Source organism: Bombina bombina, unplaced genomic scaffold (assembly GCF_027579735.1).
Source record: "Bombina bombina isolate aBomBom1 unplaced genomic scaffold, aBomBom1.pri scaffold_995, whole genome shotgun sequence".
Taxonomy (NCBI): Eukaryota; Metazoa; Chordata; class Amphibia; order Anura; family Bombinatoridae; genus Bombina; species Bombina bombina.
In genome coordinates this window covers 55,180-74,581 of record NW_026512555.1, presented here as the reverse complement: position 1 = coordinate 74,581, position 19,402 = coordinate 55,180, and the positions used below count along the sequence as shown (strand labels likewise).

General features: G+C 38.5%; 1 protein-coding gene across 1 annotated transcript in view; it reads right to left on the bottom strand.

The window, feature by feature from the left end:
- Positions 1–2,799: 2,799 nt before the first annotated feature.
- Positions 2,800–19,402, bottom strand: part of LOC128644394 (putative cTAGE family member 3) — a gene marked incomplete at its 3' end in the record, with an annotated part of 59,536 nt that continues 42,933 nt past the window's right edge. The window contains exons 6-8 of the mRNA XM_053697022.1: positions 18,803–18,925; positions 3,433–3,553; positions 2,800–2,860 (exon numbers count right to left, since the gene is read on the bottom strand). Coding sequence (XP_053552997.1) covers positions 2,800–2,860; positions 3,433–3,553; positions 18,803–18,925 — 305 coding nt within the window. The remainder of the gene's footprint in view (positions 2,861–3,432; positions 3,554–18,802; positions 18,926–19,402) is intronic.

Here is a 19,402-nt window from a genome sequence, read left to right as displayed (position 1 = left end):
CATAAGTCCCGTGTGGTGGTGTCTATTGGAAACATCTTTCTAAATATCGGAGGGGGTGAGAACGGCACACCGGGTCTATCCCACTCCTTAGTAACAATTTCAGTAAGTCTCTTAGGTATAGGAAAAACGTCAGTACTCGACGGTACCGCAAAATATTTACCCAACCTACACATTTTTTCTGGTATTGCAACTGTGTTACAATCATTCAGAGCCGCTAACACCTCCCCTAGTAATACACGGAGGTTTTCCAGCTTAAATTTAAAATTTGAAATATCTGAATCCAATCTGTTTGGATCAGAACCGTCAGCCGCAGAATGAAGCTCTCCGTCCTCATGTTCTGCAAGTTGTGACGCAGTGTCTGACATGGCCCTAACATTATCAGCGCACTCTGTTCTCACCCCAGAGTGATCACGCTTACCTCTTAGTTCTGGTAATTTAGCCAAAACTTCAGTCATAACAGTAGCCATATCCTGTAATGTGATTTGTAATGGCCGCCCAGATGTACTCGGCGCCACAATATCACGCACCCCCCGAGCGGGAGATGCAGGTACTGACACGTGAGGCGAGTTAGTCGGCATAACTCTCCCCTCGTTGTTTGGTGAAATGTGTTCAATTTGTACAGATTGACTTTTATTTAAAGTAGCATCAATACAGTTAGTACATAAATTTCTATTGGGCTCCACTTTGGCATTAGCACATATAGCACAGATGTCTTCCTCTGAATCAGACATGTTTAACACACTAGCAAATAAACTAGCAACTTGGAAATACTTTTCAAGTAATTTACTATAATATGAAAACGTACTGTGCCTATAAGAAGCACAGAAAGAGTTATGACAGTTGAAAGTTAATAAACTGAAAGGTTATAGCATCAAATCTTTGTAAAAAACACAATTTTAGCAAAGGCTTGTTCCCATTAGCGAAGGATAACTAGCCCTGATAGCAGAAAAAAAAGTTACAGAAATAAACGTTTTTTATCACAGTCAACTACAATCTCACAGCTCTGCTGTGAAAGATTACCTCCCTCAAAACAAGTTTTGAAGACCCCTGAGTTCTGTAGAGATGAACCGGATCATGCAGGAAATACAATGAGCTTCTGACTGAATTTTTTGACCTCCCCCTCACACACAACAGTGAGAGAGATCAGTAAACTGTCATAAATTAAATAAAACAACTGCCAAGTGGAAAAAATAATGCCCAAAACATTTTATTCACCCAGTACCTCAGAAAATGAAACGATTTTACATGCCAGCAAAAAACGTTTAACATAAATTAAGTGTTATTAAAGAGCCTGTTGCCAGTCCCTGCAAATTAGGCTAAAGTCTTATGCACACAGTATAATTCCAGTGAAGTGCCATTCCCCAGAATACTGAAGTGTAAAATATACATACATGACAGCCTGATACCAGATGCTGCTACTGCATTTAAGGCTGAGTTTACATTATATCGGTATGGCAGAATTTTCTCATCAATTCCATTGTCAGAAAATAATAAGCTGCTACATACCTCTTTGCAGATTAATCTGCCCGCTGTCCCCTGATCTGAAGTTTACCTCTCCTCAGATGGCCGAGAAACAGCAATATGATCTTAACTACGCCGGCTAAAATCATAGTAAAAACTCAGGTAGATTCTTCTTCAAATTCTACCAGAGAAGGAATAACACACTCCGGTGCTATTATAAAATAACAAACTTTTGATTGAAGGTATAAAACTAAATATAATCACCATAGTCCTCTCACACATCCTATCTAGTCGTTGGGTGCAAGAGAATGACTGGGAATGGCAGTTAGGGGAGGAGCTATATAGCAGCTCTGCTGGGTGAATCCTCTTGCACTTCCTGTTGGGGAGGAGTTAATATCCCATAAGTAATGGATGATCCGTGGACTGGATACACTTAACAAGAGAAAAATCCAATATTCGCATGTACAAATTGCACTGTATATACATTTTGTGATTGACTGATAGCTGTCACATGATACTGAGGGAGGGAAAATCGGATTAAAAGACCAGTAAACACAGTAGATTTGCATAATTAACAAATGCATGATAAAAAGACAATGCAATAACACTTAGGGGGCGATTTATCAAACTGAGGCGGACAGGGGTGCACATACGCCCCCCTGTCCGTCGCAGTTTGCCTCTGGCAGGCTGAATTCCCCTGGCGGAATTCAGCACTGAACACGAGCGCTATTTTGCACTCACGCGCAAACTCGCCCCCTGTCTGCGCACAACCAATCAGACCACAGAGATTAAATTTCGCCACTTTAGAGGTGGCGTGCATGTTCTCTTGTGAGAACTTGCAGCCGTAGTGGGTCGAAAGGCTTGCGAAGCCTTTGATAAATCGACCCCTTAGTCTGAACTTCAAATGAGTAGAATTTTTTTTCTGTCAATTTTAAAAGTTATGTCTATTTCCACTCCCCCTGTACCATGTGACAGCCATCAGCCAATCACAAATGCATATATGTTTATTCTGTGAATTCTTGCACATGCTCAGTAGGAGCTGGTGACTCAAAAAAGTGTAAATATAAAAAGACTGTGCACATTTTGTTAATGGAAGTAAATGGGAAAGCTGTATAAAATGTCATGCTCTATCTGAATAATGAAAGGTTAATTTTGCCTTGTGTGTCTCTTTAACTTAGAAATTTGCCAGAAACTATGCTACTGTTCATTTCAAATTCTAAGTGCTATTACATAGTCTTTATTTTGTATTTGTCAATTATTAAATCCTACTGTGTTTAGTGGTCATTTAATGGTTATATTAACCTTGATTTATAAAAAACAAAACACAACATAAAAAACATTTTTGTATCTACCATGGCTGCGACAATCAGCTTCTTTATTGTTCTTTTTTGAGGATCACCTAGAAAAAAAAAATATAAAAATATGAGGATTTCAATTTAATAGGTATGAAATATTTTGTTAAACTGCACATAATCCCACTCTATTCCATCTCACTTGCACATTTCAGCTCTCATAATAAAGAGTGTATGGTCTGCACAGTACATTTAATTTGGAAGAAAATATGAACTTTGAAGACGAAATATATACGAAATACTAACAAGTAATTTTTAACCTTGTTCTCAAGGGTCATTAGACCATATTGTTTTATCCTAAGCACCTGTGGTTAACCAGTGGTTTAAATTTACTTACAAACCTGTTCTAAAATTCAGCACACTGATTTATGGCTTCCTTATCTTTATGGATAAACCTAGGCAAGCTATTGAACTGCTCAACAATGAAAATGGAGAATAGCATTTTATTTGGGGGGGGCACATAAATCATGACAACTAATGATTGAGAGAAAAAATGTCAAGCTTTTAAGACACTAGAGGACCCTTCAGAAACAGTCATGTAACAGGACAAAATGTAGCTTTCCCTCATCAAAGCAAGGTGCGACAAAAGAGAAAAGCAATGATAAAGAACTATACTTACCCAAAGGCTCTCCATTTTCAAAGTCCATATTTATACTAGGGACAGAACTATCATCTGACTCATCAATTTCATCCAACACAGAGCTCCAATCTTTCATCTTCAGTAAATTATCAATTAACGACTGCAAAAAAACAATAAAACATTTATGCTTACCTGATAAATTCAATTATTTTATGATGGCAAGAGTGGGCTTTCAGGAATGAAGCTTCCATTGAAAAAATGTGTAAGGCAGCTACTTGGTCTTCTTTGCATATTTTTACAAAATGTTACCATTTTTAAACTTTGCCTCAACCGAGGCTGCTTTGGGTAGGACAGTTCTGCTGGTTTAGTGCCTTTACCTATCTTAACCCCTTAGTGACCAGACCATTTTTCTATTTTCTTACCATTAAGGACCAGGGCTGTTTTTACATTTCTGCGGTGTTTGTGTTAGGCTGTAATTTTCCTCTTACCCATTTATTGTACACACACACATATTATATAGCGTTTTTCTCGCCAATAAATGGACTTTCTAAAGATACCATTATTTTCATTAAATTATATAATTTACTATAAAGAAAAAATATAAAATATGATGAACAAAATTGGAAAAAACACACGCTTTTTCTAACTTTGACCCCCAAAATCTGTTACACATCTACAACCACCAAAAAACACCCATGCTAAATAGTTTCTAAATTTTGTCCTGAGTTTATAAATACCCAATGTTTACATGTTCATTGCTTTTTTTTGCAAGTTATAGGGCAATAAGTACAAGTAGCACTTTGCTATTTCCAAAAAAATTTATTTTTCAAAATTAGCAATAGTTACATTGTAACACTGATATCTGTCAGGAATGCGATATACAAAGAAAATGCGCTTAGCTAAAAGTATCACACACTACACCTGCCCTAACTCCTTCTCTAATAGGGAAACAATACATAAGTGAAAAAAAAAAAAAAAGAGATAGTGAGTGCGCCCAAGGCTAAAGATACTATAAAGAATGTATTAACATCTGCATTGGATAGTTTATATGATAATTACAATATTAAAATCACAATGGAAAAATACATATAAAAGTGGGACGTCTCCCAATGCTTGTAAAAAGATGAATAAAATGTGCTAATTCATAAAAATGCTAAAATATCCAAACGCACATATGCGTGATTAAATATTATGGTAATATCAAAAAAAAGATATGCGTTAATGCAGATAACCAAGAACAATGTGAAGATAGCAGCATCCATTGTGTAATAGGGCATAAATAAACTGCCGTATGTGCAAAAAGTTTAAAGCATAGAGCACAAGTCGATTCTGCTGCAAATATTGTGTTATCTACTTATAAGCAAACAAAAAGGGAGTGTATAAGTTGCTCCAAAGGTATGTGTGATATTAGACTGATTATCTTGCGGATTATCTCTACACAGGAGATTTTCTTGGTGGATAGGATCGGTATTTTCCACAGTGTTTAGCCGTTCTGTATCCTCCGCTCCCCAAAGGAACTACCAGCCGTCTTAGCGCAAAACGTTAGCTCACGTGTCCCAGTATGACTATTTGCGTTTGTGTGACGTATAGGAATGCCGGCTTACACTGGGGTGACAGGCCCCTGGTTGGGGGTGACAGGCCCCTTGCGATAATTGGGTCAAAGTGCCCAGCCTCCTTTTTCTTGTGAATCATGACTCCTATATGGCTTGGAAGGTGTTTGTTAGAAACTATCCTTATTGCCGTAGGATCCTCACATGGGATATGTGGTAGAAGACACCTGCTCTTAGTGCAACAATTGCATGCATTGGTAATAGTCGTTAGACAAGTGGTTTCAAAACTGAAATATACCCAGGTAAAGGTGGTTATGTAGAAAAATAGTTGTATTTCATACAATGCTATCCTCTCTTATCGACTAGTTTCACCCTCTTACAGGGCTTTATCAAGATGAGTGATAGCAGTTAAAAGTCTTTATTTAAAGGTTGTGGAATGTTTCCATTGGCTAGATGGATCTCTACCAATTAATTGATATCAATAAGCTGTGACTTCATTTATCAGAGTTTATTTAAAGGTAGTATTTTTAAGGTGGTATTTTTGACAGCATTATCTTTTGGTTATCTTTTCTTGATGGAAGAAGCTTATACATTTATAAACAATTGTACATACAGATCATTTCAACCCTACATAAGAGCTATTTATTTGCAGTCTAACATAAACAATATATTAAAAATATATTTGATAGGCCTAAGCCCTCACATTGTGCAAGATTGGAATGTTTAAAGGGACACCATACCCAAACATTTTCTTTTATGATTAAGGTAGAGAATACAATTTTAAACAACATTCCAATTAACTTCTATTACCAAATTTGCTTCATTCTTTAGATATACTTTAATGAAGAAATAGCAATGCACACGGTGAACCAATCACAGGAGGCATCTATGTGCAGCTACTAATCAGCAGCTACTAAGCATATCTAGATATGCTTTTCAGCAAAGAATATCAAGAGAATGAAGCAAAATAAATAGAAGTAAATTAGAAAGTTGTTTATAATTGTATGCTCTTTCTAAATCGTGAAAGAAAAAATTGGGGTTTCATGTCCCTTTAACTCATATCAGCAACTGCGTGAAAACACTTAACATAATTAGTTTATTAATATATTCTTGAGTCTGAGAGAAATGGTGCCAGATCTAATTCAGAGTTAAGACTTTTGGGATACAATGTATCAAATTTGTAGATTATAGTTCAGCCTCTTTCACTAGTAGTTTGTTTTCCAGGTTTCCTCCTCTCAAATTCCCTTTTACTCTTCATAAACCCCAGTATTGCATGTCCTTAGTTCTACCTCCATGAACTTCCTTAAAATGTCTATATAAGTGTGTATTGTCATTTTCGTGTTTAATGCATAATAGATGCTCTCTTATGCGGTCCCTAAGGCTCCTTTTTGTTTCCCCTAAATATATCAGATTGCAATTGCATTTAAGGGCATATATTACCCCTTTGGTTGTACATCTTATTAGATCTTTTATTACAAATTCTTCCTCAGTATTTGGGATTTGAATGCTCTTTTTCTTTACACTGTGTTGGCAAGCCTTGCAAGTATAGCAGGAAAAGAAACCCGAAACATTTTTCCCAGTTAAATCTCTCACTTGACTCAACTTGGGCTTTTTTAAAAATTTGCTTAGTGCTAGTATTGATTTGAAGTTCCTGGCTTTTCTAAACACAAATCTTGGGTCAGGGGTCAATTATGGGGCCTGCTGTCAAAAGATGCCAAAGCTTCTTTATAATTTTTCTTATGATGCCATAGTCTGCGCTAAAGTCAGTTATAAAGGGAACATTTAGTGTGTTATTTTGTTCGGGTATTTTATGCTTATAAGTTAAAAATGACTTTCTATCACTATTTCTTGCACTAGTTACTGCCATTTTTAGGCTATCAGACTCAATCTCTTTCCTTGAATGTATCTAGTAATGTTGTTACCTGTTCCTCAAAGTCAAAAATTCTAGAGCAATTTTTTTTTTTAATGCGCAAAGTTTGTCCTAGGGGGATATTGGTTTTCCAGCGTGTGAGATGACAACTGTCAGCTTGGATATAGTTGTTGGAATCCACCGGTTTAAAGTGTGTTTTGTTTCAATCTCGTTTTCTACAGACATGATCTCTAAGTTTAAGAATACTATTTTTTCTTTACTATAAATATAGGTGAAATTAAGGCCTTTAGAGTCAATATTAATTTTATCAAACATACAAGTTAGTTCTAGTTCTGTCCCTCTCCATACTATCAGTATGTCATCTACGTATCTCTTATAGAGCATGAGGTTTGCACTGTAGCTATTACTGCAAAAAAACTGGTCTTCCCAATCACCCATAAAAAGATTGGCGTAGCTAGGTGCAAACCTCTTGCCCATAGCTGTCCCTTTTATTTGTAGAAAAACATAATTTATGCTTACCTGATAAATTTATTTCTCTTGTGGTTTATCCAGTCCACGGATCATCCATTACTTGTGGGATATTCTCCTTCCCAACAGGAAGTTGCAAGAGGATCACCCACAGCAGAGCTGTCTATATAGCTCCTCCCCTAACTGCCACCTCCAGTCATTCGACCGAAGACAAGCAAGAGAAAGGAGAAACTATAGGGTGCAGTGGTGACTGTAGTTTAAAGTTAAAAAATACCTGCCTTAGAATGACAGGGCGGGCCGTGGACTGGATACACCACAAGACAAATAAATTTATCAGGTAAGCATAAATTATGTTTTCTCTTGTAAGGTGTATCCAGTCCATGGATCATCCATTACTTGTGGGATACCAATACCAAAGCTTAAGTACACAGATGAAGGGAGGGACAAGGCAGGTACTTAAACGGAAGGTACCACTGCCTGTAAAACCTTTCTCCCAAAAATAGCCTCCGAAGAAGCAAAAGTATCAAATTTATAGAATTTTGAAAAAGTATGAAGCGAAGACCAAGTCACCGCCTTGCAAATCTGTTCAACAGAAGCCTCATTTTTAAAGGTCCATGTGGAAGCCATTGCTCTAGTAGAATGAGCTGTAATCCTTTCAGGGGGCTGCTGGCCAGCAGTCTCATTATACTTTTTAGCCAAAGCGAAAGAAGTTGCAGAGGCCTTTTGACCTTTCCTCTGTCCAGAGTAGACAACAAACAAAAAAGATGTTTGACGAAAATCTTTAGTAGCTTGTAAATAATACTTTAAAGCACGAACCATGTCAAGATTGTGTAATAGACGTTCCTTCTTTGAAGAAGGGTTAGGGCACAATAACGGAACAACAATCTCCTGATTGATATTCCTATTAGATACCACCTTAGGTAAAAACCCAGGTTTGGTACGCGAAACTACCTTATCTGCATGGAAGATCAGATAAGGGGAATCACATAGTAAGGCAGATAACTCAGAAACTCTACGAGCCAAGGAAATAGCTACCAAAAATAGAACTTTCCAAGATAAAAGCTTGATATCTATGGAATGAAGAGGTTCAAACGGAACCCCTTGAAGAACTCTAAGAACCAAATTTAAACTCTATGGCGGAGCAACAGGTTTAAACACAGGCTTGATTCTAACTAAAGCCTGACAAAATGCCTGAACGTCTGGAACATCCGCCAGACGCTTGTGCAAAAGAATAGACAGAGCAGAAATCTGTCCCTTTAAGGAACTAGCTGACAATCCTTTTTCCAATCCTTCTTGGAGAAAAGACAATATCCTGGGAATTCTGACTTTACTCCATAAGTAACCCTTGGATTCACACCAATAAAGATATTTACGCCATATCTTATGATAGATTTTCCTGGTGACAGGCTTTCGTGCCTGTATTAAGGCATCAATGACTGACTTGGAGAAGCCACGCTTTGATAAAATCAAGCGTTCAATCTCCCGGCAGTCTGTCTCAGAGAAATTAGATTTGGATGGTTGAAAGGACCCTGAAGTAGAAGGTCCTGTCTCAGAGGCAGAGTCCATGGTGGAAAGGATGACATGTCCACTAGATCTGCATACCAAGTCCTGCGTGGCCACGCAGGTGCTATCAAGATCACCGATGCTCTCTCCTGCTTGATTTTGGCAATCAGACGAGGGAGCAGAGGAAACGGTGGAAACACATAAGCCAGGTTGAAGGACCAAGGCGCTGCTAGAGCATCTATCAGCGTCGCCTTGGGATCCCTGGACCTGGATCCGTAACAAGGAAGTTTGGCGTTCTGGCGAGACGCCATGAGATCCAGTTCTGGTTTGCCCCAAAGATGAATCAATTGTGCAAACACCTCCGGATGGAGTTCCCACTCCCCCGGAGGGAAAGTCTGTCAACTTAGAAAATCCGCCTCCCAGTTCTCTACTCCTGGGATATGGATAGCTGATAGGTGGCAAGAGTGAATCTCTGCCCAACTAATTATTTTTGAAACTTCCAACATCGCTAGGGAACTCCTTGTTCCCCCTTGATGGTTGATGTAAGCCAAAGTCGTGATGTTGTCCGACTGAAATCTGATGAACCTCATTGTCTCTAGCTGAGGCCAAGCCTGAAGAGCATTGAATATCGCTCTTAGTTCCAGAATGTTTATCGGAAGGAGTGTCTCCTCCTGAGTCCACGAACCCTGAGCCTTCAGGGAGCTCCAGACTGCCCCCCAGCCTAGAAGGCTGGCATCTGTCGTTACAATTGTCCAATCTGGCCTGCGAAAGGTCATACCTTTGGACAGATGGACCCGAGATAGCCACCAGAGAAGAGAATCCCTGGTCTCTTGATCCAGATTTAGTAGAGGGGACAAATCTGTGTAATCCCCATTCCACTGACTGAGCATGCAGAATTGCAGCGGTCTGAGATGCAGACGGGCAAACGGCACTATGTCCATTGCCGCTACCATTAAGCCGATTACTTACATACACTGAGCCACCGAAGGGCGAGAAGTGGAATAAAGAACACGGCAGGAATTTAGAAGTTTTGATAACCTGGTCTCTGTCAGGTAAATCCTCATTTCTACAGAATCTATTAGAGTTCCCAGAAAGGAAACTCTTGTGAGAGGGGATAGAGAACTCTTTTCTTCGTTCACTTTCCACCCATGCAACCTCAGAAATGCCAGAACTATGTCCGTATGAGACTTGGCAATTTGGAAATTTGACGCCTGTATCAGAATGTCGTCTAAATAAGGGGCCACTGCTATGCCCCGCGGCCTTAGGACCGCCAGAAGTGACCCCAGAACCTTCGTAAAGACTCTTGGGGCTGTAGCTAACCCAAAGGGAAGAGCTACAAACTGGTAATGCCTGTCTAGGAAGGCAAACCTGAGAAACCGATGATGATCTTTGTGTATCGGAATGTGAAGATAAGCATCCTTTAAATCCACTGTAGTCATGTATTGACCCTCCTGGATCATAGGTAGGATGGTTCGAATAGTCTCCATCTTGAATGATGGGACCCTGAGAAATTTGTTTAGGATCTTGAGATCTAAGATTGGTCTGAAGGTTCCCTCTTTTTTGGGAACCATAAATATATTTGAATAGAATCCTTGTCCCTGTTCCTCCTTTGGAACTGGGTGGATCATTCCCATAACTAGGAGGTCTTGAACACAGTGTAAAAATGCCTCTCTCTTTATCTGGTTTGCAGATAATTGTGAAGGGTGAAATCTCCCTTTTGGAGGAGAAGCTCTGAAGTCCAGAAGATATCCCTGGGATACAATTTCCAACGCCGGGGATCCTGGACATCTCTTGCCCAAGCCTGGGCAAAGAGCGAAAGTCTGCCCCCTACTAGATCCGTTACCGGATCGGGGGCCAATCCTTCATGCTGTCTTAGAGGCAGCAGCAGGCTTTTTGGCCTGCTTACCTTTGTTCCAAGTCTGGTTAGGTCTCCAGACCGACTTGGACTGAGCAAAAGTTCCCTCTTGTTTTGAATTAGAGGAAGTTGATGCCGCACTCGCCTTGAAGTTTCGAAAGGCACAAAAGTCTGTTTGGCCCTTGATTTGGAACTATCCTGAGGAAGGGCATGACCTTTTCCTCCTGTGATATCAGAAATGATCTCCTTCAAGCCAGGCCCAAATAGGGTCTGTCCCTTGAAGGGAATATTAAGCAGCTTAGACTTTGAAGTAACGTCAGCTGACCATGATTTAAGCCATAGCGCCCTACACGCCTGAATAGCAAAACCAGAATGCTTAGCCGTTAGTTTAGTCAAATGAACAATGGCATCAGAAACAAAAGAATTGGCTAGCTTAAGTGCTCTAAGCTTGTCAAGTATATCATGCAATGAAGTCTCTACCTGTAAAGCCTCTTCCAGAGACTCAAACCAGAAGGCCGCAGCAGCAGTGACTGGAGCAATGCATGCAAGGGGCTGTAGAATAAAACCTTGTTGAATAAACATTTTCTTAAGGTAACCCTCTAACTTTTTATCCATTGGATCTAAGAAAGCACAACTGTCCTCAACAGGGATAGTAGTACGCTTAGCTAGGGTAGAAACTGCTCCCTCCACCTTAGGGACCGTTTGCCATAAGTCCCGTGTGGCGGCATCTATTGGAAACATTTTCTTAAAAATAGGAGGGGGAGAGAACGGCACACCTGGTCTATCCCATTCCTTAGTAATAATTTCTGTAAACCTTTTAGGTATTGGAAAAACATCAGTGTAAACAGGCACTGCGTAGTATTTATCCAATCTGCACAATTTCTCTGGCACTGCAATTGTATCACAGTCATTCAGAGCAGCTAAAACCTCCCTGAGCAACACGCGGAGATGTTCAAGCTTAAATTTATATGTTGACATATCAGAATCAGGTTGAATCCTCTTCCATGAGTCATAAAAATCACCCACAGAAAGAAGTTCTCCTTCCTCAGCTTCTGCATATTGTGAGGGGGTATAAGACATAGCTACTAAAGCGTCAGTATGCTCTGTATTCCTTCTCACTCCAGAGCTGTCTCGCTTTCCTCGTAACCCAGGTAGTCTGGATAATACAGCTGACAGTGTATTATCCATTACTGCCGCTATGTTTTGTAAAGTAAACGCCATGGGCGCGCTAGATGTACTTGGTGCCTCTTGAGCGTGAGTCCCTTGAGCGGGATTTAAAAGGTTCTGACACGTGGGGCGATTTAGTCGGCATAACTTCCCCCTCGTCAGATTCCTCTGGTGATAAATTTTTTTAAAGACAGAATATGGTCTTTATTACTTAAAGTGAAATCAGTACATTTGGTACACATTCTAAGAGGGGGTTCCACCATGGCTTCAAAACATAATGAACAAGGAGTTTCCTCTATGTCAGACATGTTTAAATAGACTAGCAATGAGACCAGCAAGCTTGGAAAACACTTTAAAGCAAGTTAACAAGCAAAAAATAAAAACGGTACTGTGCCTTTAAGAAAAATAAAAAAGGTCAGAATTTGAAAAACAGTGAAAAAAAGCAGTAAATCAAAAAAAATTTTACAGTGTGTATAATAAGCTAACAGAGCATTGCACCCACTTGCAAATGGATGATTAACCCCTTAGTTTAAAAAACGGATCAAAGAAACAGTCACAACAAACTGCCACAGCTCTGCTGTGGCCCTACCTTGCCATACAAACAACTTTGGAAAGCCTAAAAGCCCTTTAGAGAGGTCCTATAGCATTCAGGGGGCTCCTGCAGGGAAACTGGATGTCTCAGTCTGTAAATTTTATTGCGCACTTAGGCGCGAAATTGTTAGGTTATGTGGAGGAAAAGTTCTTTATACAGTGAATCTCAACTGCAGACCCTGTATTTAAGTAGAAGTACAAGGTTAATTTTAGGCAGACTCCTGCTATCTTGTTACAGGAGTATTTTTGATAGTCCTTACAGGCATAAGTAGGCAAGGAAGAGGCGGTTGTGTAATGGCTAAACCGCAATAGCAAAACAGTGGATGCCTTTTATAATTAGCAGAGAGCAGACAAGGAGATTACAGTTCAGAGGCAGAACGGTTCAATAATGTTCCTTTAGGATGTGGTAAATAATCTTGTATGAGAGTAGGTATTACAAGTTGCGAGGCAGTCACAACAGAGGTGTAGCAAATCAGTCCTGTTTAACTGTGGAGGGAGAAGTGCTTCGAAGCTGCAGCGGCTGTGGGGGTGTGCGCGAACTGTCCAATCAGGACGCTGGAACAGCTGACAGGCTGTGAGGACGCTGAGCACACACAGGAGGCAAACAAACAGGAGCGGTAGAAATTTGTAAACGCTGGAAACTGACAAGCCGTATGTGAAAGTTCAATAGGTCGGTCACACAGCTATACGTCAGCTGGCTTCAGTGATAGTTCCGGTTGTCAGGATAACGGAGGTGACAGCTGTATAATCCTTAACATGTAACGGAGCTTGCTACGTTATTTGCACAGACGGAATACTCTTGTGGTATATCCTTGGAGATATAAGGTAATGTAGGTGAGGCACAACACGTTGTGCTGGTAGAATAATCCAGTAAGTTAGTAATTTTAGCTTTAGCCAGGAGTAAGAGTAGCTGTGTCAAGGTAACTTGGTCAGTAACTCAAACGAAATTAATTGGCAGGTGGAAGGGGGAGGAGTAGCCTTATATAAGATATGCTTAAAGGTACATACTGGCTGACAAGTACCTGACAGAAATTAGGCCCCTCCCCCTCATGTCTACACAGTGAGAGGCCTAAGGGAACTATTTCTAGGCAAATTTAAGCCAGCCATGTGGAAAAACTAGGCCCCAATAAAGTTTTATCACCAAAAAATATATAAAAACGTTTAAAGCACTCCCAGCAAACGTTTTATATGACAGGAATTGAAAAATAATAAGAGTATTACCTCTAACAGTAAGCATGATACTAGTCGCTATTAAATCACTAATCATGCTTACCTTAAATAAATCTGGTATCAGCAGCATTTTCTAGCATATACATTCTTCTAGAAAAAATTTAAACTGCAAATACCTCATAGCAGGATAACCTGCACGCCATTCCCCAGCTGAAGTTACCTCTCTCTTCAGTTATGTGTGAGAACAGCAATAGATCTAAGTTACAACCTGCTAAGATCATTAGAGACCACAGGCAGATTCTTCTTCTATTTTCTGCCTGGGACCAAAATAGTACAACTCCGGTACCATTTAAAAATAACAAACTCTTGAATTGAAGAAAAAAACAACTACATTTCACCACATCTCGCTTCCATGCTTGTCGAGAGTTGCAAGAGAATGATTGGAGGTGGCAGTTAGGGGAGGAGCTATATAGACAGCTCTGCTGTGGGTGATCCTCTTGCAACTTCCTGTTGGGAAGGCGAATATCCCACAAGTAATGGATGATCCGTGGACTGGATACACCTTACAAGAGAAATATTTGCCATCAAAAGAAAAATAATTATATTCTAATATAAATGCAAATACTTTTTATTATGAACTCTTTTTGTTCTTTTTTTAGACTTATATCCTTTGTTAAAAATGTGTTTACTGCCTCAATTCCTTTTTTGTGATCTATTATGGTATATAAAGAGGTTACGTAACACTTCGGATAGTCCTATTGACTGTTTTTGTTTGCTAAGAAGTAGATAATGCAATATTTGCAGCAGAATTGACTTGTGCTCTGTGTTTTAAACTTTTTGCAAATATGGCAGTTAATTTATGCCCTATTACACAACGGATGAACTTTTGTATTTTAGCCGCTGCTATCTTCACATTGTTCTTGGTTATCTGCATTAACGCATATCTTGTTTTTGATATTACCATAATCTTTAAGCACGCATATGTACGTTTGGATATTTTAATATTTTTATGAATAAGCACATTTTATGAATTCATCTTTTTACAAGCATTGGGAGGCGTCCCACTTTTATATGTATTTTTCCATTGTGATTTTAATATTGCAATCATCATATAAACTATCCAATCCGCCAATTTAGACCGCATTTTTTTTCTAGACCCGATGTATAATAATATAAAAAAAACACAAGATTGATGTAAAAGTTCATTTTATTTCCAGATTGTACAAAAAACAAACAGATATATGCAAAGATGTTATGATACTAATTTCATATTGAAAGGCTATGTTAATTTTATATATTAATACAACAAAATTCCTAATAAAAACAATTTCAAAATAAACTATCCAATCCGGATGTTAATAAATCCTTTATAGTATCTTTAGCCTTGGGCGCACTCACTATCTTTCTTTTTTCACTTATCTGTCAGGAATCCCTGAATAACCCTTCACATGTATATATTTTTTTAGTAGACAACCCAAAGTATTGATCTAGGCCCATTTTTGTATATTTCATGTCACCATTTCAAAGCCAAATGTGATCAAATAAAAAAAAATCGTTCACTTTTTCACAAACTTTAGGTTTCTCACTGAAATTATTTACAAACAGATTGTGCAATTATTCCAGCGCTTGAAACCCCAGAGGACGTGTCAGGCACGTCTGTCGCTAACAACCGTTTTTTTGTAGGACGTTAAGGGGTTAAAAGGGATAGGAAAGTCAAAATTAAACTTGTATGATTCAGATAAAGCATGTAATTTTAAGACCCAATTAAATTCACTTCTATTTTCAAATTTACTTCATTCTCTTGGTATCCTTTTGTAAAAAATAAATAAGTACATATCCCACACTAATGAGAACAAACTGTTGATTGTTGGCTACACACATTTGTCTCTTGTCATCGGCTGACTAAATATGTTTAGCTAGCTCCCAGTAATGCACTATTGCTCCTTCAGTAAAGGAAACAAAGAGAATGAAGCAAATTTGATAATAGAAGTACATTGGAAAGTTGTTTAAAATTGTATATTCTTTCTGAATTGTGAAAGAAAAAAAAAATAGGTTTCATGTACCTTTAACCGTTATCCCTCCCCGTTTCATAATGGACTTAGCTTAAAGGGACATAATACTCATAGGCTAAATATGAACGCAGCTTAAAGGGACATAATACTCATATGCTAAATGACTTAAAACTGATGCAGTATAACTGTAAAAAGCTGACAGAAAAATATAACCCGAGTATCTCAGGTAAAAAAAATAAAAAAAAAATATGAAGAAATGAACAGCAGCCAATCAGCATCAGCAGTAATGAGGTCATGGACTATTTTACTATGATCTCATGAGATTTTATTGTAAACTTCCTTAAACTGAATAGGGAAATAACATGAGAGTGCACAAAGCTCTCCCCTTTGCCTGTCCCGGGACAGACATACTGATTTGCTGCTTAGAAGTCCTTTACAATGGGATGTGGCTACTGAGTAATTTTTGAGGTAAAATATCTTTCTTTTTTACATAGAGATGTTCAGCTTTTTACAGTTATACTGCATCAGTTTCAAGTGTTTCAACATTTGGGTATCATGGCCCTTTAAGTATAGGATCCCATATGTGATGACTCTGACCAACTTATGAAAGAAACATACATTAAAAAAAATCTGACTAAAAATAAGATGATCAATACAATACAGCAAATTATCAATATGTGTATTTCAAACAAAGACTGAAAATGCAAATGAATAAGGTTTTGGGCAAATGGTTGTGCGAATATGGCAATTTGCCCAAAACATCATCATTTTGTATTTTCTTTATTTGAATAAATATTTGTACTGCTCATTTGATTTATGTCTGTTGAAAAGTATGTCTGACTCCACAAAAAGTACAGAAAACAGAGATCGACACCAAATCATTCATCACACAGAAATAATATGGCCCTCTGGATGTAACAAATAAAATCATTACAAAAGATGTGAAAATCAAAATTAAACTCTTATGATTTAAGTAGAGTAGTTAATTAAATTTAAAACATTCTCAAATTCTACTATCAAATTTACTTTGTTCTCTTTTGTTGTAGAGCATACCAAGGAAGGGTCAAGAAAGAGCACATGGTGAATAGTGATGTCGCGAACTGTTTGCCGGAGAACAGTTCCCGGCGAACATAGCTTGTTCGCGTTCGCCGCTGTGGGCGAACATATGCGATGTTCGATCTGCCCCCTATGTGTCATCATTGAGGAAACTTTGACCCTGTATCTCACAGCCTTCTGACACATTTGAGCCAATCAGCAGCAGACACTCCCTCACAGACCCTCCCAGCTCCTTGGCAGCAGCCATTTTAGATTGATTACGATCTTGCTTTCTTAGTGAGAGGAGCTTTAGTGTTGCTGCTGCTGACATTATAGGGAAATAGATAGCTAGGCTAGTGTATTTAGTGTCCACTACAGTCCTGAAGGACTCATCTAATCTCTGCTGTAAGGACAGCACCCCAAAAAGCCCTTTTTATGGCTATAACTTCAGTCTTTTTTTATTTTTTTATTTTATTTGCATTTGCCTGGCTTTCAGCCTGTGTGTGAGGCTCACAGCATATACCGTGATTAGTGCCACCACTGATATCTGCTTAACATTAGTGTAAATTTAACCAACAAAACTTTTAAATCATTTTGCTAGTGTAATCTAATTTCATTTTCCATCAGGCCTGTGTGTCAGGCCCACATCATATAGTGTGATTAATAGCTCTTTTTTCCACCACTTATATCTGGTGTAACATTAGTGTAAAAAAAAATGTTTAATTTTTTTTTACATCAGTCCTCTTTTAGTGTTATTTAATTTTAGTTGCCAGCCAGGCTGCCATTAGTGCCAGCCTGTGTGTCAGGCTGCCAGCATATACTGTGCCTACTTCCATCCTCAGTGCCAGTCCACCACTCCTATCTGGTGTAACATTAGTTTAAATTTTGTAAAAAAAAACTCTTACATCAGTCTTCTAGTGTTATTTAATTTTAGTTGCCAGGCCAGCCTGCCACTAATGCCAGCCTGTGTGTCAGGCTGCAAGCACATACTGTGCCTACTTCTATCCTGAGTGCCATCACTCCTATCTGTTGTAACATTAGTATAGCTTTTTAAAAAAAAAACTTTTACATCAGTCTGCTATTGTTATTTAATTGCAGTTGCCTGTCTGCCAGCGTGTGTGCCAGGCCCACTTTCCAACTAGTGCCACAAATCATATTTGTTATAACAGTATTGTAAATATTTAAAATAAAAACTTTTTTGACTGAGAAACATCAGTCATGTAGTGTAATCTAATTGCAGTTGCCTGCCTGCCAGCGTGTGTGCCAGGCCCACTTGCCAACTAATGCCACCAATCATATTTGTTATAACAGTATTGTAAATATTTAAAATAAAAACTTTTTTGACTGAGAAACATCAGTCACCTAGTGTAATCTAATTGCAGTTGCCTTCCTCCCAGCGTGTGTGCCAGGCCCACTTGCCAACTAGTGCCACCAATCATATTTGTTATAACAGTAGTGTAAATATTTAAAAAAAATATTTTTTGACTGTGAAACATCAGTCTGCTAGTGTAATCTAATTGAAGTTGCCTTCAATGTATCTATCTATCAAATCCATCTATCTCGTGGTTGTGCAAATGGACTGTTTGCGGTTGTTTGCGGTGCGTTACACAGGGAGTTTGGTCTGTCACTGTGAAGCGGGTGTAACCCTTACACTACCTGATCGATACAACATCATACCTGATGTTTTAAAGCACGTTATTCCAAACAATTTAGGAATGTTAGGTGATTTAGCCCCTTTATGGGTTAAAACCAGACTCTGCATCAACTATGTAATTTTCCGTGGGAGTTTTGCCATGGATCCCCCTCCGGCATGCCACAGTCCAGGTGTTAGTCCCCTTGAAACAACTTTTCCATCACTATTGTGGCCAGAAAGAGTCATTGTGGGTTTTAAAGTTCGCCTGCCTATTGAAGTCAATTGTGGTTCGCCCGGTTCGCGAACGTTTGCGGAAGTTCGAGTCCGCCGTTTGCGAACTTAAATTTTTATGTTCGCAACATCACTAATGGTGAACACTGTATGGCAACAATGTTTTCAATAATGTATAGAATTGCAATCATAATGCTGAACAGGTGTAAATAAATAAAGCATGAAGAACAGGCAACTCTAGAAGGCTTTCAAATCCAGATGAACTCAATTATCCATAGAGTTTATTTAAAAGTATTTAACAAACAGTGCTTAATTAAAACGTACCTTGATTTGACTCTGTTTATTAGTCAGGTCTTCACGCATTTCATCCACAGATGAACTCAGCATTTTTGAATTCTCAGATAATTCACTAAATCTTTCTTCCCAACCTTCGTCTTCATTAGAAAGCTTTAAAAAAATAATTAAAAAAATAATAATAATAATAAAAAAAAAGTGATCTAACAGGGCACATTTATTTTCTCACCAAAAAAAAAAAGAAGTGTAAAATCGGTTAACGTTCTACAGGTGAAAACATAACTCACCTACTTAAAGGTAGAATGGCCTGTCTCAGCAATCCTGTCTTTTTGTGTTTAAATGCCACTGTTATAGGTTAAAAGAGCAACTCAAATTCATTGTTTTTCTGTTTCAGTGCAGTTCAGTTTTAAAAAGCCCAGTGGCCTTTGTTTTCTTGGTCTCATTTGCTGAGGGGACCCTCTTCGAAAACAATATTGTGGCTATCAAAATAAATAGTCTGCCATGTCACCATACCAAAATAAGGCCTAAGAAATGAATTGCAAACTCTCAGCATTCAAGGGTTAACCCTAAGATTAAATGGACAGTAAATACCTTGTAATTAGAAGATATTTCTGTTGTGAAGCTATAGAA